The sequence below is a fragment of the Choloepus didactylus genome, chromosome 8 (genome assembly GCF_015220235.1).
Source record: "Choloepus didactylus isolate mChoDid1 chromosome 8, mChoDid1.pri, whole genome shotgun sequence".
Taxonomy (NCBI): Eukaryota; Metazoa; Chordata; class Mammalia; order Pilosa; family Megalonychidae; genus Choloepus; species Choloepus didactylus.
The window spans coordinates 94,914,428-94,940,814 of NC_051314.1; the positions used below are offsets into that span (position 1 = coordinate 94,914,428).

A 26,387-nucleotide genomic window follows, 5' to 3' on the forward strand; every position below is an offset into this window, starting at 1 on the left:
CTCCAGACGCCTAGAGAGAAACATCCTGAGAGAAAGCCAATTTGAATTGTAACATGGAAGCAAAGGAAGAAGATGCCAGCCACATGCCTTCCCAGCTAACAAGAGGTTTTCCAAATGCCATTGGCCTTCCTTCAGTGAAGGTATACTCATCATGTGGATGCCTTCATTTGGACATTTTCGTGGCCTTCAGACTGTAAATTTGTAACCAAATAAACTCCCTTTTTAAAAGCCAACCCATTTCTGGTATTTTACATAACGGCAGCATTGGCAAACTGGAACAGATTTTGGTACTGGAGGTGGTGTGCTGCTGAGTTTGCAAATACCAAACATGTTGAAACGGCTTTTTAAATGGATAAGGGGAAGATTCTGGAAGAATTGTGAGGAGCTTGATAGAAAAGGCCTAAGTTGCTTTGAAGAAACTGTTTGTGGAAATATGGACTCTAAAGATACTTCTGATGAGGCCGTGAGCAGAAATGATGAATGTGTCATTGCCAACTGGAAGAAAGGCGATCCTTGTTTTAAAGTGGCAGAGAATTTGGCAAAAGTGTGTCCTGGTGTCGGATGGAAGGCAGAATTTGAAAGCGATGAGCTAGAATACTTATCTGAGAGAACTCTAGACTACATGTGGGGGATATAGGCTGGCTTTTCTTTGCAGCTTATTGTAAAATGCAACAGGAGCTGAGACAGGAGCTTATCGTAAAATGCGACAGGAGCTGAGAAATGAACTCTTGGGTACAAAGAAATCAGAAACTGATGGTTTGGAAAATTCTGGGCTCCTAAAAAGTGAGACCCCGGAAGCTACAGCCCCATGTGAGGATTTAATGAAACATGGAACCCGGCTGCCATTTCAGTATAAGCCAGGATTGGAGATGGAGTTATACAGAAAGGATCTGTGGGTATACGGAGTTAAGGCTAAAAATGTACAGAGTTTCTATGTGGGATGATAGAAGAGTTTTGGTAACGGATGGTGGTGATGATAGCACAACATTGTGAACATAGTTAACTGCACTAAATTATGTATTTGACTATAGTTAAAAGGGGAAATGTTAAGTTGTATATATGTTACTAGAATAAACATTTTTTAAAAAGATGCTGAACATCACGAGTCAGGGTTATGCAAATTAAAACCACAGTGACATATTATTTCACATCCACTAGGATGCCTATAATTAAAAAAAACCGATCAATAACAAGTGTTGATGAGGATGTAGAGAATGTTGAATGTAATATGATGCATTTGGAAATGTACTTGGGAAAATAATTTGACAAATCCTCAAAATGTTAAACATGAAGTTACTATATGACCCAGTAATTGCGCTCCTAGGTTTGTATGCAAGAGAACTGAAAACATGTCCACTCAAAAACTTGTACATGAATGTTCACAGCAATATTATCCATAATATACCATAAAATGTAGTGTATCTATGCAGTGGAATATTATTTAGTTGGCCATAAAAAGAAATGAAGTATATTGATACATGCTACAAGATGGATAAACCTTGATAACAACATGCTAAGTGAAAGAAGCCAGACACAGAAGGCTGCATAATGTATGATTTCATTTGTATGAAATGTACAGAATAGGTAAATCTGTGGAGACAGAAAGTAGCTTCATGGTTACCTAGGGCTGGGAGGTTGAAGGGTGGAATGTGGAATGAGTGCTAGTGGGTACAAGGTTTCTTTTTGGATGATAATGGTCTAAAATTAAATTGCGTTGATGATTGTACAGCTAGATCTACTAAAAACCATTGAACTGTACACTGAAAAGCTGAATTTTACAGTATATGAATTATATCTCAGTAATGCTGTTACTTAAGAAATGATACCTGACATAATATCTGTAAAAAAAAGTACTAATTGGGTGAATGTCTGGAACTGTTAGATTGGTCATACAGTAGTGTACATAACTTATTTGCATTTGTTTTTATAACAATACATTGTGAGATGAATTTGAAAATTATGTCATGATAGTATATTTAACTATTTTCTAACAAAAGTTGGGGAAACCCACTGCATTTTATTTAATATGTACTTATAAATAAATAGGGACTTTTTGTTGACATATTTATATTTTGACTATTGCCAGTCTCTTAAGATTTCAGTTTGATTGTCCCATCTTCAGAAGTAAAGTATTTCTGAACCGAAACATTTTTTATTCTTTTTTGTCAATATTCTACATGAGTTGACAATTTTGTTTTTATTTTTTATTTTTTTTTTTGTGGCCTGAGTGGTTTCTGTAGTTGTACTACTGTTTGTACATCTAATATGAATTGCAGTGTTGAGAGATGTTAGATCCCTGGAAATGACTTTGTGTCTTTTATATGTTGTTCTCTCTTTTTAATAATTACAATAAAATAAATTTGGGAGCACACTTTATGTATCATGTTCTTGGGATATGTCCATGAAAAAAGTAGAAACAGAGGTAAGCAAATAGAAGAAAAGTTAAGGATCACACTAATTCCACTGCTGTTAACATTTGGACTATATTCTTACAGAATTGTTTTCCAGGGCATATATATGTTATATTTAAACAAAAAGGATATTTTACCATTTTATAGTCTGCTTTTTAAACATGCTATATTGAGATCATTGTTTCTTGACAATAAATTGTCGTATTTTGCCAAGTCTGCTATAACAGATATTACAGACTGGTTGGCTGAAAGGGTAGGAATTTATTGTTCAAAGGCTAGAAGCCCAAAATCAAGGTGTCGGCAGCTGTGCTTTCTCTAAAAGTCTGTAGCGTTCTGGTAGTGGCTTGCCAGCAATCTATAACTCATCCTCTGCCTCTGACACGTGGAATTCTGTCTCCTTGTCTTCTCCTCACTCCTACTGCTTGTAAGATCTTCAGTCATATTGGATTAAGGCCCACCCTGATTCAGTTTGGCCTCATCTTAATAGGATCTTTTAAGATTCTGTTAATAGGTGGGTTCACAGCCACAGGACTGGGGATTAGGACTTGAACATGTCTTTATGGGGGCATGATTCAATCCATAGCATAAATATTACCAGATGCTTTTGAGTGTGTGTGTGTTTTTTAATTCATGGTAGCCGCAATTACCATGATTAAAAGCCTGCTTATCTGTAATACGTCAAAGGATAATACCTTTGTGTGTGTGTGTGTGTGTGTGTGTGTAAGACTATGCCTTTTGGAATATGTTCTCTAGTTAGTTTTTAAATAGCAATATTTAACTACAATAGATTGTATTTAGTTAGCTTCATAATGCTTATTATCAGTTTTTAACAATGAGATTTAGTAATGTGGCCATCTTGTATGTTCAGTGAGCATATACATTGAGTATTTACTACTGCCAGTTCTTGAGGATATAGAGATAAAGGCTGTAAATTCTGCTTTCACAGTGTTTTGGGGGACATCAGTGAACAGAAGATTGCAGGATAGTAAGTGCAGGCTTAGGGTTCTTGGGGAAGCAGTTAACCAAGACTGTGGTTGGGGTGGGAAGAAGGTGCACTGGGACTTGGACAGAGCAGGGAAGATGTCTCATAGGTGATTTCAGTGCTTGAATCCTGTGAAGAAAAGCACAGTTGTCCTCCCTGCCAGTATACCTGAGGGAGTTTTCTCACTGAAAAAGTGGGTTAACTGGCTCACGAAATAGCAATTTTCAATTTTGGAGGAAGAGCCTTTCAGAATTTCTGGGGTAGAGGAGTTTATATAGTTTGGTAGTTAAGCTCTCCCAATTACTGAGATAGAGGGAGCACTTTGTGCAAAGGCACAGAAGTATGAGATAGCATGATATATAAGGGGATTATGACTCGTATTTTTCAATGTTTGTAAGAGCCTAAAACATCTAAGCAGTTTATAACAACAAACATTTATTTCTTGTACTCATTGTATGTTCACAGATGTGGCTCAGCTGTGACTTTGCCCTGTGTGTCTTATCCTGGGATCAGGCTGGAGGAGTAGTCCTGGAATGGTAGTCTCATGGTAGGGTATGAGTGAGAGGCCAGATTGAACTTCACAGTCTCCCATTTGAAGTTTCTGCTCTGTTGTGGCAGCTGTCATGTCTGTTCACATTCCAAAACCAGTGAATGTGGCAGAGATGTATACTTTTCCCACAAGAGGCAGGGTGGTCACATAGTAATGGACAGTCCTTTTATAGGTAAGGGTGGAGATTGAGTAATTGTGAACAGCAGTAAGTCTGGTATACAACTAGAGATTGATGATTAAGGAGAATGAAGACAGCATAGTTAGTAGTATGAAGTTTTGAGAACTCCTGAGAAGAAGTCAGGATGGCAAGTGGAATGCATATGGTTTGGTGGTAGGCAAGAGGGGCTAGCTAAGGCAGAGATAATAAATTTTTAGTTTCGTTAATTAGCACAGTTGTGTCATTAGCTGTTCTCTGTCATTCATCAGAGAAGGTGAATGAACGGCTTGGTTTCCACTTGGGATTTTATTGGAAAGTTATGGTGAAAGAGCAGGAAGTAGTGGTTGTAGGAAAGTGAGTGGATGAACCATATGGTCTAGTCTGAGTAGGGAGGAAAATGAATGTAGGAGGGAGCTTATAGTTAGTAAGAAAATAAAATCAAGTCATTGGAGGTCTCAGTGAGTTCCAAACAGATGTAATGGGATATAGATAATTAATAGCTTAGAGACTAGTTTCAGAATAAGGTATAGGATTATAAGATTGCAATTTCAGGTAATGACCAGGTACGGATATGTTTTTTAATTGAAAAGAAGGTGAAAGTTATTGGAGTTAGAGAACTGTTGTGCAACAGTTCTCCCGCATTGCAATATCCAGGATGACATTCTGTTATTCCTCACTAGACGGTGTGATCCATGTCCATTTTACTTACCATTATGTTTCTAGTGTTTAGCCCATATGGGTGGTCATCAATAGATAATTTATTGAGTAGATAGAGGAAAATGGGATTTGGTATTGAGAGGAGGACTGTGAATCAGATGGTAGTTTTCTGTGGTTGGAGGACAGGCTGACAGTTTTGTAGATCAGAATGGTGTAGTACATGGCCCTTTCACAAGGTTGGCACTTGTTGCTGGCTTTTGACTGGGAGCTTACCTTAGGGGTATTGATTGCATACTTGCGTATGGCCTCTCCATGTGCCTTGGGCTTCTTAGAGCATGGAGGCTGGGTTATAAGAGTGTTCCAAGAAATAGGAAGTAGAAGCTGTTATACTCTTAAGGCCTGGGCTTGGAAGTTGGTACAACATGATATCTGCCATATTCTTTTGGTCAAAGCAATTACAGAACCCACTCAGATTCAGGGTGAGGGGACATAGATTCTATTTCTTGATAAAAGAAGTGTCAGGAAATTTGCAGCCATCCTTAATACACCAGACTTGGCAATAGTATAGAACTAGCAAAAATATGATACCTAGTTTGGAGCTAGCAGAAGTCCAGGGCTTTTGGTGTGGCTCAGTGCTTCACAAGATTTAAGTTCATTACTAAATTGTCTAATACATTGGTCTTGCTGGGCTTAATTCTCAAGTTTATGGCCACCCCATCTTGTATCAACTTAAAAAAAGTGCCTCCCAATTTTGTTCCTTGTAATTTTGGTTAGCTCAGTATTTTTTATTATTTTATTATAGCTGTTAATACCATTCAGAACCGAGCCACATGAATTTTTTAAATTTTCTTTTTGGCAGAAGCTTGTTTCCCTTCAAAGTTAGTAGTAGCTTTTTTTTTTTTTTTGATTTGCTTCTTTTTTTGATAACTTATTAATTACACCCCAAGTTATCTACATTAGGTACAGTATCAATTTTATCATCTTTAAGAAAAAAGGGGGAAAAAGAAAAGTAGCAAGCTGAGGTTTCAGTGACTCAGAGATCCCAAATAGAGTTGAGAGGCTATCCTGGAGGTTTCTCTTATGCAAGCTCCAGCTCAACATCCCAAATGGCCACAGTATGCCATGCCCTTACCAAAAGTAGTCCCCAAATACCTAGGTCCTACCTGAGATTCTATAAAAGATGCACTCACTAAGTTTTATCTTTCAGAAACTTTAATCCACCAGTGTTCCTATACCAGACAAGTCCTAAAACCCAGAGGCAATAGCCTCTTTAAGATCAACTATCAGATGCAGCCCCCTTCCCCATACTGTTGACACCCCCTTTCAATATGAACAAGTTAGGGTGCTCACTGCCTAGGCACCCCTGAAGATGGAGAAAGAGATTAAGTGAGAGGGAGGGGTAGCAACAAACAAGATAAGATTTGACAAAGGTCTATGAATACTGAAACTTTACATAATTATAAATATAGATTGAATGCTGGGATGTTGGAATGGCTGGAAGGAGGTAAATGACATGGTAGAACTGTAACCTGTAACATTCTTTGAAATTTGCTCTATAGCTCCTCGTTGAATGGTGCTTTGAAAGTCTTCGCCTTTCTATATATACCCTGTATTGTATAATAAGGAAGGAACTGAAATTGTGGAACTGTAACCATAACAGTTTTTGTAATAACTTATATAACTGCTTGTTGAGCTGTACATTGAAAGTTAACAAGTTTCTATATGTTGTGGAACTGTGACCCATGACAGTTTTTGAAATTTTCTAACTACTTGTTAAATAGTACTTAGAAAGTTATATATATATGTTAAAGTTATTTATATATGTTATGTATACATGTTATAGTTCACAATAAAAAATGCATTATAAAGAAAAATCTCCTGGAGCCTTCTGAACTGCTCCTTTATTGACTGAATGCCTTATGGCTGGTGTCTAGCTTTCGTAACCTGAATTTCCCCTCATTTCACTCTTGCATCAGAACCACAGTTTCCTGTATTCCATGTCTTATTCTTTCTTGGATTTCTCACTTGGCCTGCTTTAGTAGTTTCCTAAGAGAAGGACATGGAAGGTAAAATGTTTTGTGATCTTGTATATTTAAAAATGTTTTATTCAGCTCTTAACACTTGATCGATTGGCTGAATATAGTAGTCTAGGTTGGAAATTTTTTCCACCAGCATTTTGAAGAGTCCGTTGTACTGTCTTTTGGCTTCCTGTATTGCTGTTAAAAAGTTCCAAACCAATCAGATTGAAGAACCTTGTGATCTGCTTTTCTCTTTCTTTCTCAACTGGTCAAATCTTTGTCTCCATGTTATGAAATTGCATTAAGATGTTCGTTTAGGTTTGTTTGTATCTATTGTGCAGGGTGTTTGCTAAGTCTTTTTAATCTGGGAGTTTAAGTCCTTCAGTTTGGGAAATTTATTTGAGTTATTTCACTGATGATTCCCCTTTGTTTTCTCTGGAACTCCTCTTATTCTAATGTTAGACCCACTGAATTGGTCCTCTTATGTTCTTACCTTCTCTCTCCTGTTTTCCATCTCTTTGTCTTTTTGCTTTGCTTCAGACCTTACTATTGAGCTTTTTGTTTCTCCTCTTGTGTGTTCTCCAGATGTATCTCTGCCAGCCCCCTTCCCCCCGCCTTTTTTTCCCTTTTTTTAATTGTGAACTTTAACATATATATGTATAACAGTAATAACTTTCAGTGTACGATTTCACAAGTAGAGGACCATTTCCATTATTGTAAAATATACACACAGAAAGGTGTCATCTCTCGATGTACAGCTCAATAAGCAGTCATTCAGATAATTTCAAAAATTATGGGTTACCGTTCCACAATTTCAGTTCTTTACTTATTATGCAATACAAGGTACAAACAGAAAGGTGAAGACCTTCAAGGCACAATTCAACGAGCAGCTATAGAGCAAATCCCAAGGGATGCTATAGGCTACAGTTCCACCATATAATTTACCTCCTTCCAGCCATTCCAACACCCCAGCTTCCAATATATATTTATAATTATGTAAAGTTTCAGTATTCATAGACCTTTGTCAAATCTTATCTTGTTTGTTGCTACCCCTCCCTCTCACTTAATCTCTTTCTCCATCTTCAGGGGTGCCTAGGCAGTGAGCACCCTAACTTGTTCATATTGAAAGAAGGTGTCAACAGTATGGGGAAGGGGGCTGCATCTGATAGTTGATCTTAAAGAGGCTGTTGCCTCTGGGTTTTAGGACTTGTCTGGTATAGGAACACTGGTGGATTAAAGTTTCTGAAAGATAAAACTTAGTGAGTGCATCTTTTATAGAATCTCAGGTAGGACCTAGGTATTTGGGGACTACTTTTGGTAAGGGCATGGCATACTGTGGCCATTTGGGATGTTGAGCTGGAGCTTGCATAAGAGAAACCTCCAGGATAGCCTCTCAACTCTATTTGGGATCTCTTAGCCTCTGTGACCTCAGCTTGTTGCCCCGGCCCTCCCCTCCCCGCCCCCAGTCAAGTAGTCATTTTTGTATTAACTTCCTGTTTTTGTTTCATGGTTACAATATTTCTCTCTCTGAGAGTATTCATAATACTGCTTTATCCCCTGGGAATTTTTGTTCTTTGGCAGGAGAGGCCACTGGAGAATATCTGCAGACTCTGCAACCCTGTTGGAAAGATCACCCTTTGCAGTTTGCTCTCCTGTATTCCCCCAGGTCCTCAGTAACTGGCAGCTTTGATGGAATTCAGAGTTCTCATGGGTAGAATATGCATTTCAGCAGACCTAGAATTCCTTAGGTAGCAGAGTTCTACTGACAAGATCTTGGAGGATTAAGAAGCTGGAGTTTTTTGGATCTTGATTTGTAATTCTTAGGGGCCTACTACTCTGTGGGGCCTAGTATTGTATGGGGGGGCCTTGAATTTCATTGAAGCTCCATGGTTCCAGGGAGCACTGTTCAAAACCTTTGGAGGTTTCTGGTTTTGTGGGCCAAGCTCAAGGGAGGAATGGGTTCATAATAATTTCTTTATGGCTGTAAGATGTACACAATAATGTCTTTATAGCAGATCAATATTTTGCATATGGGTGTCTGCAGCTGTGACTTGTAGTAGTTGGCAGTGTTTGGATTGGTAGCCCCTAAGTGGGCTGCCTCCTTCCCACCCCTCATGTTGACCTGGTGATACACCTGAGGCTTGCTGCTCCTGGGTTCTGGAGCCATTGAAGCAAAGCCACTGCCCAAATATTTAGGGCCCCAGGAGAGGCAGGGCACAGCACACAGCAAAGGAATGGTCACTTGAGTCTGCATTGCTCTGTGGCCAAGGGATCCCAGGTAAACCACTTCAGCTCTGCCAGCAGCCTGAGTTTCCTTGAGTTTTTGGTGGCTAGAACATTCTGGATTTCTTCCAGCGTACACCAATGCAGTTTTCTGGGCGGTAATTATTTTTCTCCTTAACAACTCTTTTTCCTTCAAGTTGCATTTTTCAGTTTCTTGGTTTTGTTCTTACTTTTCATTTAAATGCTTTCTTTAGATGTTTTGTGCCATGTGGGCTCTAAGATGCTCATTGGAAATCCTGAGTTTATTACTTGTGGGCTTCACTGTATAGGGAGAGCTGACAGGGCTATTTCTGTGGGGAAGCTCCTGCAAGGTTCTTCCTGGGCTGCTCACACAGAGAAGTGTCTTCCAGTCTCCTGCTTGGAGAGAGTAGGACTTGGCAGTCAGGGTTCTGGGAACATAATGGGAAAGGGCTTGGGGGTTTTGGCCTTTCGTATGTAAACTTTCATGAAATATACCTCTTGTCAGAATGGCACCTCCAGGCCAGAGACCCTGTATTTTTTATTCTCTTCAGAGAATAAACCTCTAGGCTTCTATTAGAAAATGAGGCATAGCGGAGGGAATCTGAGATTTTGACTTTCTTGAACAGACTTCTAACCAGGTCTTCTGTTTTTCAGTTCCATTTTTTACTCTGTGGATGATTTTAGTGCCTGACTGACCCCCACCCTCACCCCTTTTTGGTGGTGGTAGTGGGTGATTGTGAGCAGAGAACCGCAGGTTAAATCTGTTTGGGTCTTGGTTGCCCCTAACCTCAGTTCAGCCTTCTTGAATCTACTCAGTTACCACACATCTGTCTGCTTTCAAGTTTCCAAAAATGAGTTGCTGTTGTCTACTCTTCAGTTCTCTTTTTCTTTATAATCTTACGTCCAAAAAAGGGTCTTTTTTCTTTTTTTTTCTTTTCCTTTTTTTGTAATTTTAGCTGTGTTTCAGAAGGGAATGAACATGTTGTAATTTTACCTGAATGTTTTGTATCAACTTTTTATCTGGTTCCATGTGTAAACTTGTTCTTTTTGTTCCGAAGTAGGATTAATCAAGGAGCGAATTGTTCCAGGAATCCCTTGATTGAAACTCAGATCTGTCTGTTACCATAGCTTGTGTATTCTATTAAATTGTCTGAGGATAGAGAGTGCCATTGTAGAGAAAACAGATACTAAGAGTTCTTTAATTTTTATTTATCTGAAAAAAATGCACAGTTAAGCTTAAAATGTTATTAAAATTAGAAGTAGATTAAAATAAGCAACAGTAGGAAATGCAAGATCTTTGAGCTGGAGTCTCAAGAGTGGCATGGAAAGGGTTTTTGGGTTGAGTCTTTTCAGGAATCTGGCAAAACTTGCTCTCCTGCCAACACTGCAAAGGGTCTCTTGAGTTTAGAAGTTCCCTGGTGAGTATTTCCTGGCGACAGAGTTTTGAGATACACTCTCCAGCTCACATGGGCATTTACTTGGTACTAAGGAATCTCAAGCAGTTTCAACAGCTTCCACATATTGACAACATACACATGAACTTCTCAAGATGAATATTTGTATCCACATACTTAAAATTTTTTTACGGTTAGGAAGTATTTTAAAATGTTAACAGTGATGAGTGATCTGTTTTTTATACTTTCCTTTATTTTTTAAATTGTCCTTAATGAACATGTATTGATGGAAGTATTGTAAAAGCAAAAAATTTAAAAATTTAAGTTAAGTTGTTGTAGTCAATGAACATACAGCATTATCATAGAAGGTGTCAATACCTTGATAAAAAATTCCAAGTTGGCTCTTGATAGCCCTGATACTTGCTGTTTCTCATTTGTATCTGAACTCAAGACTTATCTGGCGCTCTGTTTAAAATTCAGTTTCTCAGGCCTCTGCCATTGAAAGTCTTAACTGGCTTTTGGGTAGACTCCTCTATCTGTATTTTTAAAAGGTTACCCAAGGATCAGGTATGTTGGAAAACAATACATACCTCATTTATTTTGTAGCCTGCTGTGCAAGTTAAGGAAGCACATAATACTAGTACAGATAAGTAATTTCAAGTAATAAGTAATTTCAAGTAATACAGAAGAATTAAAAGGGAGGCATTTTCTTTGAGACTTCAATTTTTTATTTCTATTTTCCACTCTTGTATGGGGAGGTAGAATAACTGGAATTGTTATTTTCTTCTTGGAACAAAGGTACACTCTAGGTATTGGTTGTAAATATGTTGAGGATATGTTGAAATAAAGCTGTGATAATTGCTGCATCTGTAAAATAATGTCTAACAGGTTTTTGTGAGGCTCAAATGCATGTGAAAACACTTAAATCTGAAAAGAGCAATGCACATATTAATTGTTATCACTACCACTGAGTCTGATTTCCTGGTATTTAATGCAAGACTTAGAAATACATAACCATGTCTAGGAGAAAACAGGTATAAATTTCCTAATAAAGTTGTTTTACTGGTATGCAAACATTTTCTGTTTCTTATTTTTAAGCCTTTTAAATTAGTGTTTGTAACTTTTTATGCTATGTTTAAAGAATGGTGTGCTTTTAAAGGAACTCTAAACTACAAGTTAACTAATTTCTACTGATTTTAAAATTCCAACTTTGTTGTTCTTTTTGCGGTAGTATGCAGAATTACTTAGGCAGCATTTTAAAAACTAGTGCCTGACCCTATTCCCAGAAACTCTGATTTAATAGATTTGGTGTGGGGCTGACCAGGTGATTATTGTGCAGGTAAGGCTGAGAACCCCTACCTTAGGCTATTGACATTTGTGCAGGGTTGCTATCAGATATCTTTACAAATCAAAATTTCATAGGCTTTCCCCTGTAAAAACAGTAACTTATCAGTTGAACCCATAATGACAGAAGACAAAGATTTGTGGTAATGAGATATGAAGTAGCCTGGTTTAGTGACACCCTGACTTCATACATGTTTACTTTAGTACACAGGCCTCCGCTGTAGTAAATTTTAAATTAAATTATTGTTTTGAAAAGGAATAACAATGAAGAATGTGTTTTATAACATGATGCTTTTGTTTTAGCTGCAACCTGAGATCTAAGAAGACAGACCACATTTATACAGAAAGAAAAAAATTTAATCTCCATTTTAGATTGTGCAATATAATGAAACTGAAATAATGTATAGCAGCCATGAATAGCAGCATGATTTCTTATTTTTAAGTGAAAAATCCACACAAGTAGCTTGAGTAGAAGGATTGATTTAAAACTTTTGAAGATCCTCTCTTCCCTTTCCAGTAGATCCTCTCTTCGCTTTCCAGTAGGCATTTGCGGCATTATTATTCTTCATCAGGATAATGTTTTTTATGGGAATATGCTTGGTCCATGAAGAAGAGGTCAGTTAATGGGGGAAAATCTTAGAAGTATTTCCATTTTGTCTGTCATCTGAGGAGATTATAATCTATCAGGAGAGTTCCTGGCTAGAAAACTGTTCAATATGTAGTGTATTCTACCTTAAAGTTTTTTTTTTAAGTAATAGTGGCCTGAAAGGAGAGAGATCAATTTTGAAAATCTTCAGGTTGCGATAGCAACCTGGATTTGCAGATTGGTTGCCCTAAAATAGAAAGTTAGTTATTGTGTTATTGAGTAAATTCCTTGTTAGTTTTAAACCAAAGTACTCACATAGGATTATTATTTCTGTCTTACTCTGTTAGGTGTAAAGATTTCTCTCTGTGTTACTGGAATCCCTATTGGATGCTGCCCTCTGATGTTTGTGGAATGAACTGCTTTTGGGAAGCGGCTTTTAGGTAGGCACTTAATATTTAATTGGTAGATCAGAGTAGGTAAGATTAGATAGTAGATAATAAAACCTTTGACTATAGTAGGAGGTAAAAATGTTCCTTTTTCCTGTAGTTAATATTATCATGCAAATAAATAATTTGTTTTCTGGTTGAGTTTTCTATTTCTTTTTCCCATTTTGTAGTTTTAATTCTTTGTTATTACTAATTGTTAGTATATACTGTGTGTAAAATGTTCTCAAGTTTCTCCAGTGTTATTAAGATAAGCTATTGATCTCAGGAGAATTTAGGATCTAATTTTAGGTAACAGGTGATAAAGATAGACTTCTGCTGACATTTCTGAGAATCATACCCTTAAAGTAGTTTATGATTTTGAAGAATTGAAGCTCCATATTTTTCATTCTTAGGAAATTTTAATAATGAATAGAATATTGGCAAGTACTTTGCTATCTTCAGCCTTGTGACATAAATGTACTCACTCTGAAAGCTGGTTAAGCTTGAAAACCTTTGTATACTCTAATTTATAAAACCCGGGCCCTTTTGTAAATGACAGTATGAGTAATAACAATCTTCCCTCTTCCTCTACTTACAGGAAAATTGATGTAGTTGGAATCCTGGTGCCTCTGCTTATCATTCCTTTTGTTTTAGCTCCTTCAACTCCTTATTTTTCTAATGCTCCCCAAGTATTCTCCAGAAAGTAGTATGTGTGGATCCATAATGTTTTAAGTCCTTGTGCTTGTTACTCTCTAACTTTGAGATTTTATTCCTCTTATACTCTCTCTACTTGTAATATTGCATCCGTAATATATAACACATAATTATATAAAAATAGTATCCATTTTGCTATACATACCATGTTATTATGTAAAATCGCACAAACTTAGTTTCTTAATTAGAGCCTAGGATGTTTTCACATAGGTGTGATTAAGATGTAGATCAATCTTGAATTCTGAGTTCAAAATGTTAATGCTTTTGTTCTGCAGCATGGTCTCAGTAATTATAGTTAATGGTCACAGACTATGTCAATGAGTGTTTTTTTAATGCAATTTTATTGAGATATATTCACATAACATACAATCCTTCAAAGTGTACAGTTGTTCACAGTATCATCATACAGTTGTGCATTCATCACCACCATCTGTGTCACTGAGTTTTAGACAGCATTTTGTGCTTAGAGATCTTTTTCTTCTTTTGAGCACTTTGAGGAATGAGTGTCTGCATTTCCTGAGTCTTCTGCTTGACTGATTGCTTCGAAGCAGCATGTCAAAATGCTGATGTCTCTCCTGTCCCTAAAACAAACCAAACAAAATCCCTACAACAGCCTTGTTTCAACCCTTCCTTTCTTTCAAGCCATCACCTGTTTACCCTTTTGCCTGTTACTAGCAAACTTTTCTTATAAGATTACCTACTGGCTTTACTTTGTTAAACGTAAAACGCTTCACCCCTCAACCTGGTGTGAACAGCTCCACCCCACAGAAAATTCACTCTCTTTGAAGTCACTAGTGCTTTTGAATTGTTATTCTTACGGCCTAATCTTCCTTTCCTTGTCAGTTTGACACTGGTTGCCACTTTTTCTTTCTTACAACTCTCTCAGTCTCTGGCTTTGGAGATCAGTGTCTCAGTTCTTTGATCTCTCTGTGCCTCCTAACTATTGGTGTTCCTTAGCACTCTGCTCATTTCTGCTTTCTCCCCACCTCTCAAGTCACAGGATAACCTCTTTAACTGATGACTTAGAAGTTGATATGTCCAGTCCAGATCTCTTTTCTGAATGTCAGACCTATATTTCTAGATGCATATTGGCCATTTTTACCTTGGTGATTTACAGATACCTTAGACACTCACGTTCAAACCTGAATTTCATGGTCTTGCTTTTCAGACCTGCACTGATTTGTATCTTGCATCTTGGTCAATGACTGACTTTCTTCCCATTCTGTCCAAATTGATTTCTTCCATCCCATCTACTTTCACATCATTGCTCCTGACTGCCGCTTACCTTCCTGTTCTCATCACTTCTTGCTGAAGTGCTGTGAAGCCTCTTCACTGCCCACTAGTTCTCCCTTCTCTGTATCGCTCTGTTATTGCATTTACCACATCTTTTGTGGTTGTGTATCTGTATTCACTTCTAGACTGTTAAGTCTGCAGATAAAAACCATGTGGTGTTCATCATTTAAGCCCTGTACTTAGTGAGGTACTTGGCAACCAGTGAATAAGAAATGATTAAGAGGATCGAATTGAAGAAACAGTTTATCTGGAAATCTTTCCCCAACTCTTCCTAGACTAGGTTAGTTTTGTTGTAAACTGGGTTTGTGTAGTGAGCTTCATTAGCAATCTGTTTTTTCTGTTTTAAGCAACTGGCATGCTTTCTTATTAATACTTTTAAAATTCTGCCTTTTTACCACGGGCTGTAAATTGGGCAAGGTCAAGAATTGTGCCTTTCTTACTTATCATTGTATCCCCAATGCCTAGTATATAAAAGGAGTTCAAATAATTGTTACAAAGAATGAATTATATCACCAAATTGTGTTCTAAAACGTACAGATTTAAGTCTTCACCAGCATTGTGCGAGTGTGTTGCTTTCAACATAACTTTAGCATTGTGGGGAATTATTTTATCAGTTATTAAGGTAAAATGCTAACTTATTGCTTTTAATTTCTTTTTAATTGATTATTTTTTGAACATATTTCCATATTTGTTTAACATTTTTATCTTTTGTCCTGTATATTGTCTGTATTGATATTTACCTTTTGAATTTTTAGTGTTGCTTATTTCATGAGCCCTTAGAATAATATATTCTGCTTTTGCCATTGATTGCAAATATTTTCCTAGATTTTCTTTTTTATGCTTTGCATAAAATCCTGTTTTTTTTTAAGTATTATATTTTGCTTTAAAAGTTCTTTAAAGTGGTTTTACCCAGTATTCAACACTTTTTAAATAGCAACAGGAAAATTTTTTTATTTGCAAATTAAGAAAATTATCATTAGAGTTTCTAAATATAGTTTTCTGTTTTGCTGGACTGCAGGTGTTTTTTTTTTTTCCTTAAACTTTTTATTTTGAAATAATTTCAAGCTTATAGGACAGTTGCAAAAATAACACAAAGCCCATACAAAGAACTCCAATGTATACCCCCTCCCGCAATACCCAGATCCACCAGTCTTCACGTTTTGCACATTTACTATTTGTTTGTTTCGTTCCATCCATCCATCCATCCATTCATCCATCTGTCTATCCCTTAGTTTTCTAAACATTTGAGGGTAGGTTGTATGCATCATGCTCCTTGGACACATAATACTATTATATACATTTCCTAAGAACAGGGATATTCACTTAAGTAAGCACCTTAAGTACAGTTACCAAGTTCAAGAACTTTAACACTGATATAAAGCTTACAGTCTTTATATCAATTTTTGCTTAGGTCCCAGTAATGTACTTTTGGGCCTTTTGTCCTCCATTATTGGATCCAGTCCAAGATCATGTATTGCATTTAATTGACATTGTCTCTTTAGTTGCTCTTTTTTTTTTTTTCCCCCCAATTGTGGGAATATATAAACGACATAAACACAACTGTTCCCAAGTATGCCATTCAGTGGAATTAACCACCTTCACAATGTTCTGCTACCCTCATCACCATCCATTACCGGAACTTTTCCATCACCCCAAAGAGAAACCCCACACCCATTATGCATTAATGCCCCTTCCCCCTTCCCATGGTAACCTGTACACTACTTTCTGTCTGTTTGCATATTCTAGTTATTTTCATCATAAGTGGAATCATGCATTATCTGTCCTTTTGTGTCTGACTGACTTTGCTCAACATGATGTCTTCATGGTTCATCCATGTAGTGGCATGCATCATTACTTCATTCCTTTTTAAGGCTGATATTCCATTGTATGTATATACCACATTTTATCTGTTCATCTGCTAATAGACATTGAGTTTCTTCCATCTTTTGGCTATTGTGAATAATGCTATTATGAACATTATTGTATAACTGTCTGTTTGAGTCCCTGCCTGCAATTCTTTGGTTATATACCTAGAAGTGGAATTGCTGGATCATATGGTAATACTTTAACTTTTTGAAGAACTGCGAAACTGTTTTCCACAGCAGCTGCACCATTTTACATTCCCATCAATAGTGTATGAGAGTTCCTATTTCTTTGCATCCTTCTCAGCACTTATTATTTTCTGTTTGGTTTTTGTTTTTTTTTTTCCTTTTTTTGATAATAGCCATTCTAGTGGGTGTGAGGGGGTATCTCTTTGTGGCTTTGATTTGCATTTTCTTTTAACGCTAATGGATGTTGAGCATCTTTTCATGTACAGTTTAGCCATTTGTATATCATCTTGGGAGAAACTTCTATCCAAGTCCTTCGACCATTTTTTAATTGGGTTGTTTGTCTTTTTATTGTTGAGTTGTGAAGAATTCTTGATTCTAGATAGTAAACCCTTCTTAGAAATAAGATTTGCAAATATTTTGTCCCATTCTGTAGGTTGTAAGTATGCTTTAAAAAAGAGCTTCCCCCCACCCCTTTATTCAGTATCATTTTGGACTCCTGGCTTCATTTTTAATTAATTTGTTATTCATTACTATCATAATTCTTTTTTTTTTTTTTTAAAGCCATTTCAAACCATGTTTATCCATCCAAAGTATACAATCAGTGACTCTTGGTATAGTAACAGAGTTGTACATTCACCACCACAGTCAATTTGAGAACATTCGCATTGCTCCAGAAACACACAACTCATACTCCTTATACGCCCCTATTATTGACACTTAGCATTGGTATAGTACCTTAGTAACAGTTGGTGAAAGAATATTCAATGTTGCTATTAACTAGAGTCCAAAGAAGGCATTAACATGAGGATACCTTCATTAAAGAGCGGCCGATGGTGTCTGGAACACCTCTGTCAGCTGGGAAGGCACATGGCTGGCATCTGCTGGTCCTTTGCTCCTGGGTTGTATTTCAAAATGACTTTCTCCAAAACGTCTCTGGGCATCTGTCTTGGTTCCTCTCTTTCAGCTACTGTGTGTCGTTGCTTCTTTTCTCCCAGGATGTTTCTCTCTAAGGGTCTGGGGGTCCTCTCTTAGCTTTTCCAGTGCAAACTCTGTGCTTCCTCTCTTAGCTTAGCATCTTCAAACACCCTTCTGTCTGCAATTCCAAGCATCTCTCAGCATCAGCAAGCATGTGGGTCTGTGTCAGCTCTTAGCTTCTCTCTTAAATACTCCAGTGAACTAATGAAGACCTACCCTGAGTGGGTGGAGCCACACCTCTATGGAAATAATCAAATCAAAAGTCTTGCCCATAGTTGATTGAGTCACATCTCCATGGAAACATTCAGTGAAAAGTTCCACTCAACAAGATTGGGTTAAAAGATCATGACTTTTGTGGGGGACATAGTATATCTGAACTGGCACACCACCCTATTATTAACACCATGTAATAGTGATGTACATTTGTTGTAGTTCATGTAAGAACTTTACTGTATTTGTACAATTAACCCCAGTCCTTATCCACAATAGGTTTTGCTCTGATATACAGTCCCATGTTTTATCCTCTAGCCTTTTCTTCTTGTGACATACGCAACCCTAGACTTCTCCTTTCAACCATACTCACACCCATAATTCAGCACTATTAATTATAGTTACAGTATTGTGCTTCCATCAGCTCTTTTCGTTTCCAAATTTTTCCAGTCAACCTTATTAAAAATTCTGTATACCTTAAGCTTCATCTCCCCATTCTCTATCCTCTCTCTAGATTTTAACTCTAGATTTTAACTCCTAGAGTTTGCTTATTATAATTAGTTTATATTAGTGAAAACATACAGTATTTGTCCTTTTGTTTCTGGCTTATTTCACGCAACATAACGTCCTTAAGGTTCATCCATGTTGTTGCATGCATTAGGACTTCATTCTTTCTTAGAGCTTTGTAATATTCCGTCATATGTTTATACTACATTTTGTTTATCTATTCATTATTTGATGGACACTTGGGTTGTTTCATCTTTTGACAGCTGTGAATAATGCTGCCATGAACATCGGTGTGCAAATGTCTGTTTGCATCCCTGTTTTCAGTTCTTCTGAGTATATACCTAGTAACGGGATTGCCAGATCATATGGCATTTATATGCCAAACTGTTTTCCAACAGTGGCTGCACCATTCTACATTCTCATCTGTGAATAAGTGTTTCTATTTCTCTACATCCTTTCCAACACTTGTGGTTTTCTGGTTTTTTTTTGACAATGGCTATTCTAGTAGGTATGAAATGATATCTCATTGTGGTTTTGATTTGCATTTCCTTAATAGTTAGTGATGTTGAGCATCTTTTCATATGCTTCTTAGCCATTTGTATTTCCTCTTTGAAAGTGTCTTTTCAAGTCTTTTGCCCAATTTTTAATTGGGTTATTTGTCTTTTTATTGTTGAGGTATAGTACATAATTCTTTTTGATGCTCAGGTTGTACCAAATTTAGTCATGGGAGCCCTGAAGTATTACCTTTGAATCTGAAGAATTTCTCTTTAATTATATATCTGAGAAAAAGTAGGTATGATTTTTAAATGTTCTTTTGGCTAACATTTCTTCATATCCACAGGTGCTTACTCCTATTCATGCATACCACAGTTTTACGAACACTGACTGGAAGATTCAGCCATTCCGTTGAGGCCAAAATCACTTGAATGACTGCTTACCTAAGACTTCTTAGAAAATTTTAGTTGTTATTTCCTGTAGTGTTAGAAAGTTACTTTAAATTTTTTCCAATTGCAGTTGATTTTCCATTCCTTGTGGCCTGGGGACAGGGTGGTGGGCAGAGACATCTTTAAATTATGTTTGTTGTTGATCAGTTTGGAATCATCTGGAATATGTTCTGTATATAATGCTTTTGCTAAAAAGGGGAACGTAACAAAAGCAAATACAATGTAGTTGACAATACTCTTTCTGTAGAAATTGATGGAAGAAGTGTGCCAATGTGGCAAAAACAGGCCTTGCTAAAATGCCTGGGGGAAAGGGTCTCTGAGACTGATTTCAGAGGGATTTTTTCCTTGAAGAACATTTGGTTTATTTTTCCTTAGGTTTATTATGCTTCTCATCTCTCTGTGTGGAGAATTCTGTGTAAAACAATATATGACTATTTATAGCTTACTTTTAAGTTTTTCTCTTGGCTTTTGACTTTGGAAGCAGGATTTAGTTATGGGTCTGTTAAACAATGTGAGCCCAACATATAGATTCTCAAGTCTTGAAGCTTTGATGCAGTCTTTTATGGTACTATGGAAAGGAGGATATGGAGTTACTGGAAAGACCAGATAATTCAGAGTTCTATAAAATTGTCTTGTATCTTGATTGCCTTCTCTGTAATTTGTTTCATTGTGGCTTCTGCTGCTTGAGATAACTTGGATTATGTCTTTTTACTATAGAAAGTATTGGTAAGTCTGCTGTTACAGTTTCATTATCACACACTAAGGGCCTCAACAGAAAAGGGGGGAGGGATAGAGTGTGCAGACAAGGGAGAAGGAATGCCTTCTGTCAATAAGAATACATAAAGGTGCAGTATTTAAAAATCAATAATTATTGTTTTTGGCAAAATTCTCCAATAAATTAATTGGTATGTATCTAGGAATCCTATGAACATTTGAATTTATTTAGTTATTTAGGTGTCCTTTACATCTAATTCTGGGGACTCACCAAGAAAAAACATTGTTTAATATTAATAGTTATATGTGTAAATTATTGAGATTTTCAATAGCAGGGATGGGTAATGACTAATTTATTTTTAATTTCTAAGCTTAAATTATTGTTGTTACGTTCCTTGGTATAGAGACTTTGGAATTTTGAGTATTCATTTGTCCATGTGTTAGAGGGACCTTGAACTGTTTTCTAGGGTAAAGGGTAGTCTTTCAACTCATTATGGTATCAGGAAACTGAGAAAATGATACTCAATAACATTAGATTCAAATAGTTGATTATATTAAACATATTTGAATACATAATTCATGCATCTTAATGTTGGTTTGAATATTAAACATTAAGGTTGAGTTAAAGTCAAATTTGTAAATTTTAGTTCAGTGTTATGTGTGTGTGAAATATTAGTTCAGAATGTTACAAGGTGTAATAGGTTTTAAAGGTTACTTAGGCCTGGTATTATACTCTGCTCTGTGTTAGAAGTAGGCTCTAATGTAGCCTAGGCTAGTAACTTGGATTTAGGAAATTTTTGTTTCTGAAAAGATGTGTCTACTGTTTGACTAGTATAATTCAGGCCATCTTAGAAATTTTTACTTCTTACTGAACACTTGATAAATGGGACTTAATGTGTGCCAGTGATGAAAGTTACATGAGGGAAGCTGTCTTGTTATCAGCATGGTTTAAAATTGAATGTAATAATGAAATATTTATGGGTGAAATTATTTCTGGATTTGCTTTTTAATATTCCATTTGGTAGGGTGAAGGGGTGTGGGGAAGGTTTTAAATGAAACAAGCATGTCCTTGAATGGATGATTGTTGTAGCTAGGAGATGGAAATTTATTGTCTGATTCTCTCTACTTTTGTGAGTACTTGAATTTTTTTTTCTTTAATATTGAGCTGAAGACTTCAAATCAGGATGTTCCCTTTCTCAACTGTGGATCATTGAGAGAATTAAGCTCTAGGGCATCCACTGTGAGTAATGAATTTACTTCTGTGCATCTAGAATGGTACTAGTTATGTATCTTATTTGGGAGAATTGAGAAAATAGTTTTTGAGTTCTGTGATTCAGATGAGGAACTCTGGTGAGACAGGCTGGTTGAAAAATATACACTATATGTATATAAAGTATATTTATATACATATCTCATAGATATATGAAAAATTTGCAATTGATTCAACATTGTAATGTTTTTTATATTGGTGTTTCTTTGCTTTTTTCAAATAAAAGATTCAAACTTAGTTTTTGAACATGGTAAAAATACCTTGGTATAAATGTTATCCTATATTAAAACTGTTGGGAAATGTGGTTTTCTTTTCTATTAGATATAGCCTGAAAATACAGCCCATTGAGAGAATGCACTTAGCTGTAGTCGCCTGTGGTGAAAGACTGGAAGAAACTATAACCATGTTGAAATCAGCTATCATTTTCAGCATCAAACCTCTTCAGTTCCATATTTTTGCTGAAGATCAGCTACATGATAGCTTTAAAAGCATAGTAAGTATTTGAGACTTAAGACTGTAGAGTTGAATATTTAATAGTACACTATAGTAATGTTATTTTATTCCTTCATTGGGCAGAAATGCTTGTTACATAACTCTGCCTCAGGGTGGGGAATGTTCTCTGTTACCCTTCTCATCGAAGAATCTGGATCTGGGGTGTAAGAGGAAAGTTTGTTTTGAACAGGAGTAGGCTTCTTGAAGACTTTTGCGAGGAGTAGAGGTTTTATTTTACTGACTATAGTTCCAAGATGTTTTGACTGAGAACTGTGATTTAATTTTGCCCCAACCCTTGGCTTGGAAATGTCTCAATCAGTGTGTATAGAGATTTTAATCCTGTTTTGAGGGGAGAGAATTTTGATTGACAGTATGGAGGGAAGTGGTTTCTTTCTGATAAGAAAGTTCTTTACTTAGGTTTTATATTAGTTAGAATCAATTTGGCTACAATGGCAAAAAATCCAAAATAACAGTGACTTAAACAAGACAGACATATTTCTCTCTCTCTCCCCCTCCCTCTCTCTCCCTCCCTCTCTTTTTCTCATAAAAGTAGGCAATCTAGGGTCTCTCTCTCTTAAAAGTAGGCAATCCAGGTATATGGTGGCTTCACGTCTGTAGGGATTCTGTCTTTAGTCTTGTGGCTGAGCCATCTTTGACATTGAGCCTTTTACCTCATGGTCCAAGATGGCTGCTCAAGTTCAGTCACCACACTAGTATTCTAGCCAGCATGAGGTGGGAAGGGATGAAGAAGTGTACTCCCCTGCTTCTCTTTAAGTATGCTTTCCAGAAGTTCTCCCATGACTGGTCTGAACTTAGTCATTTGGCCATACCTAGCTGTTAGTGAGGGTGGAAAGTATGCTCTTTAATCAGGGCACTATGTGACCTGTTTAACAAAAAAATGTATTATTCTGAGGGAAGAGGAGAATAGATACATGGGATGGCGAGAAGATAGGTGGCAGGGAGAGGAGAACATACAAGGAGAAGAAAATTCACCTGAAAGCTCATAATTTTGTGTTCTGAGATTGTGGTAAACATGAGGATAATGATTATTATATATCTCTATCTCCACCAAATTAAAGCTTCCAAACTTTGTGTTTGACCTATGTAGGAAAAAATAACATATTTGATATTTTTTAAAGTTAAATCATCTTGCATATTGAGCATAAAATACCACTTGTGATCTCAGGTGTTTTAGTTTTCTGCCAAAATCTTTGATTTTGAGAGGTAAACACTTTACTCATTGTTTAAAATGTTTCTAGCATTTCTAGTTTTGCTAAGTGCTTTTGTGATCTTGATTTTGTTATCTGGATTATTTTCTAAAATACTAACTGAGAAATTGAACTTGTCCTAAAAGTTAAGAGAATAGTAATAGTACCACCAACCGTGGACACCTTTGAATATATAACAAAAACTAAAATAAATGTAATGCCTCATTTTATAGGCAGCCTCTGAGTTGTGTTCAAATCTGTTGAGTTATTGCCTGTGTAATACGTACTATGTTTTTAAATTTAGTTTTCTTTGACTTTAATAAACAACTCTGAGAATGTTTGGTTTTGCTTTTGTTGTAAGAGGATCAAGTATTTTGTGGAACATGTTTTTAGTAAAAAAGATGACTAAATATTATGTTAAGTGAAAAATGACTAAGATTTCATTTTGAAATCTGTATTGAAAGCATCTTTAGGTGATTTATAAATTGAGTAGGGAAAATAAAAGTGCTAATGATTAAAATAATTATTAACAGAGACTTCAAAGTATGGTGTTGGAACTAAAGGCATTCCTTTAAACTGTGTTGGAAGGCATTAATGTTTTAAAAAATTACTTGAATGCAATTGTAATTCAGAAAGAGGAAATCTTTGGCCTGTTTCATAAACTGCTTGGTCCCCCACCTCCCATATAAATTGCTTCTGAATGCTTTTTAGGAAACTTGACTCAACAGTTCTGTTGAAGCAACAGTGATAGGTAATACTTAAACCGAATTTGAAACAATTCAGTGTCTTGAAATTCATTCAAAATACTAAAGAGCAAATGTTTAGTTCATTATAGGTTTTAGTTCTATTTGCTTTTTGTAGTGGTTTTTTAAAAAATTAGCATTTGACATATGTAAGTTAAGGTAGATGATTGCTTTCAGGGCTCTTTCAGCTTTCTGATTTTCTGATTGATATCCTAATTTCATTGTACCCCACTTCTTAATGGTGGAGTCTTTCTAGCATGTTACTATGATTTCAAAATTTTGAATAAGAACAAAGAAAATGGTGAGAGCAAGAATCTGAGTTCTCTTCAATGGCACAAAATAAAATGTACAATATCCAAATTAGCTCTTTTTTGTTTCATAATGGAAGTGTCAGTTTATTATTTTAGAGAGAGAATGGAAAGTGGAGCAATTCTTAACTGAGTTTTTATTTTTTTATGTTTTAGCTTGATGGCTGGTCATTTCTACAAACATTTAATTATACATTATATCCAATAACCTTTCCAAGTGAAAATGCAGTGGAATGGAAAAAGCTCTTTAAACCATGTGCTTCTCAGAGATTATTCTTGCCAGTAAGTTTTTTTCCCTTTTTTTTTTTAAAATTTGATTTGATTCTTGCTTTTACACAGATGAGTTCCCTGAAGAGTTACATATAAATCCAGCTAAATAAATAAATAGATGTGTGCATGTGGACACACACACATACTGTTTTCCTTTTGAATAATACTAGAAAAAGAATTTCCAGAGGGCAAATAAAAGCCATAATAAAAACCATTGTTAAAAATTTAATTTTTCAGTAATTTCTGATGAAATGCTCTTTGTTATATTTTCATTTATTCAGTTGCTTTGAACTGTTTTATCTCTAGGAAGCAATAGAGGCACTCAAATCTTAATGGAGCAGAGTCTGTTGCCAGTAGAAATGCAGTGGTAGTATCACCATCAAGTTGCAAGCTACCTTTTAGAAAAATAATTTGGGAAATGAGGCATATTGCATCATTTAAAAACCATTTCTGTCCTATACCAAGCCAGTTTACCTTTTCTAACTGATAGTTTAACAGAGACACAACATTTAAGATGCATGAACTCAAAGGGAAAATGGTGCCATTTATTCAGCAAGGCTGTTCTTTGGTGCTGCTTTCTGTTGTTAAACCCTGTTTTTTTTTTTTTTTTTTTTTTTTTTTTTTTAATTTAACCTAAGCATATGATTCAGAAGCAAGATTACCTCTTTTATTTTCATTTGATTTCACCCACAGTTTTAAAATTCACAGTAGTTGGTAGGACAGAATAGCTAAAACTGGTAGGACAGAATACCTTAACTATAGTTATAGTAGTAGAAATATTGAATTTAAGAAGCATACAAGTTTTGGGGAAGGATATGAATTATGGGAAAGAACTTCAGTTACTTATTATTGAGATAAGGCAATTCAGATTTAAAGCTAAGTTAAAATTTTGTTAGCTTAGTCTGCCTCACCATCTTTGTTGCTGTGCATTAAAAAATCCTAGGATCTTCTTCACTCTCCCCTTCCATTGTAGGAAGTTCTTTGAGAGTTTATTGTCTAATAAAGGAGACTGACAGTAAAGAAGTAATCGCACAAATACGTTCTTGGAAAAGCAGTGAGGATTAAAGAAAAACATGAGGCCAGAGCTATTTCTCTTTAGTTTGGTTCTGTGTTATTAAAAAGTTTAATTGTTGATGTTGTGATACGAAATTTGCTGGTTCTTTTAGTGAAGTAATCTATTTAAATTCCAAATTTAAGCAGATTTAAGTAAAATGATGCTTTATTTCTCATAATGATAAACTTTTATGCTAAGTTTCTCTTCAGTGGAAATAGCTGAATGATAGGAATAAATGTAAGTGATGCCAACTCCTTCTCCCAAAAGGAACCATTGAAAAATACTGACCTAATTATTATTTAACCTTACATCTGATTTCCAGTTGGCAGTGACTCCCAACATTAAACTTGAAGCTTTATGTAAAGACTTTTCAATCTGCCAATACAATTATCTGTAAGAAAATGCGATATCGTGCTGCAGAAGCAGAATGTTGATGTTAAAAAAAAAAAAAAAGCTTCCCTCACTCCCTTCGTCTCCTCCCCAAAAGAGACACATACACACACACACCCTTTTAATTGAGGTTCTAGAGCAAGTTAACTTTTCTTAGCTAGGCTCTGCAGTCAATCATCAGATTTTTTCCTGGCCTGAAGTGAATCAGCTGATATTGAACTAATGGAGGACTGGGGTGATTTCAGCCTGTTAGCTGCTTGTTAAGGTGATGGATTTAACCTTAGCTGCAGGAGAATGTTCTGGTTTACTACGGCTGCTGAAATGCAAAATACCAGAAATGGATTGGTTTTTACAGTGGGGGTTTATGAGTTCACAAATTTACAGTGCTAAGGCCAAAAGTGTCCAAAGTAAGGTATCAGCAAGAGGATACCTTCACTGAAGAAGGGCCGAAGGGCTGATGGTGTCCGGAACAACTC

General features: G+C 36.2%; 1 protein-coding gene across 5 annotated transcripts in view; it reads left to right on the forward strand.

The window, feature by feature from the left end:
- Positions 1-26,387, forward strand: part of GXYLT1 (glucoside xylosyltransferase 1) — a 75,936-nt gene that overhangs the window by 15,443 nt on the left and 34,106 nt on the right. For 4 of the 5 annotated variants that reach the window (XM_037846944.1, XM_037846947.1, XM_037846948.1 and 1 more), the window contains exons 2-4: positions 12,691-12,783; positions 21,768-21,939; positions 24,354-24,479. In XM_037846944.1, coding sequence (XP_037702872.1) covers positions 12,691-12,783; positions 21,768-21,939; positions 24,354-24,479 — 391 coding nt within the window. The remainder of the gene's footprint in view (positions 1-12,690; positions 12,784-21,767; positions 21,940-24,353; positions 24,480-26,387) is intronic. The other variant, XM_037846945.1, reaches the window with a different exon arrangement.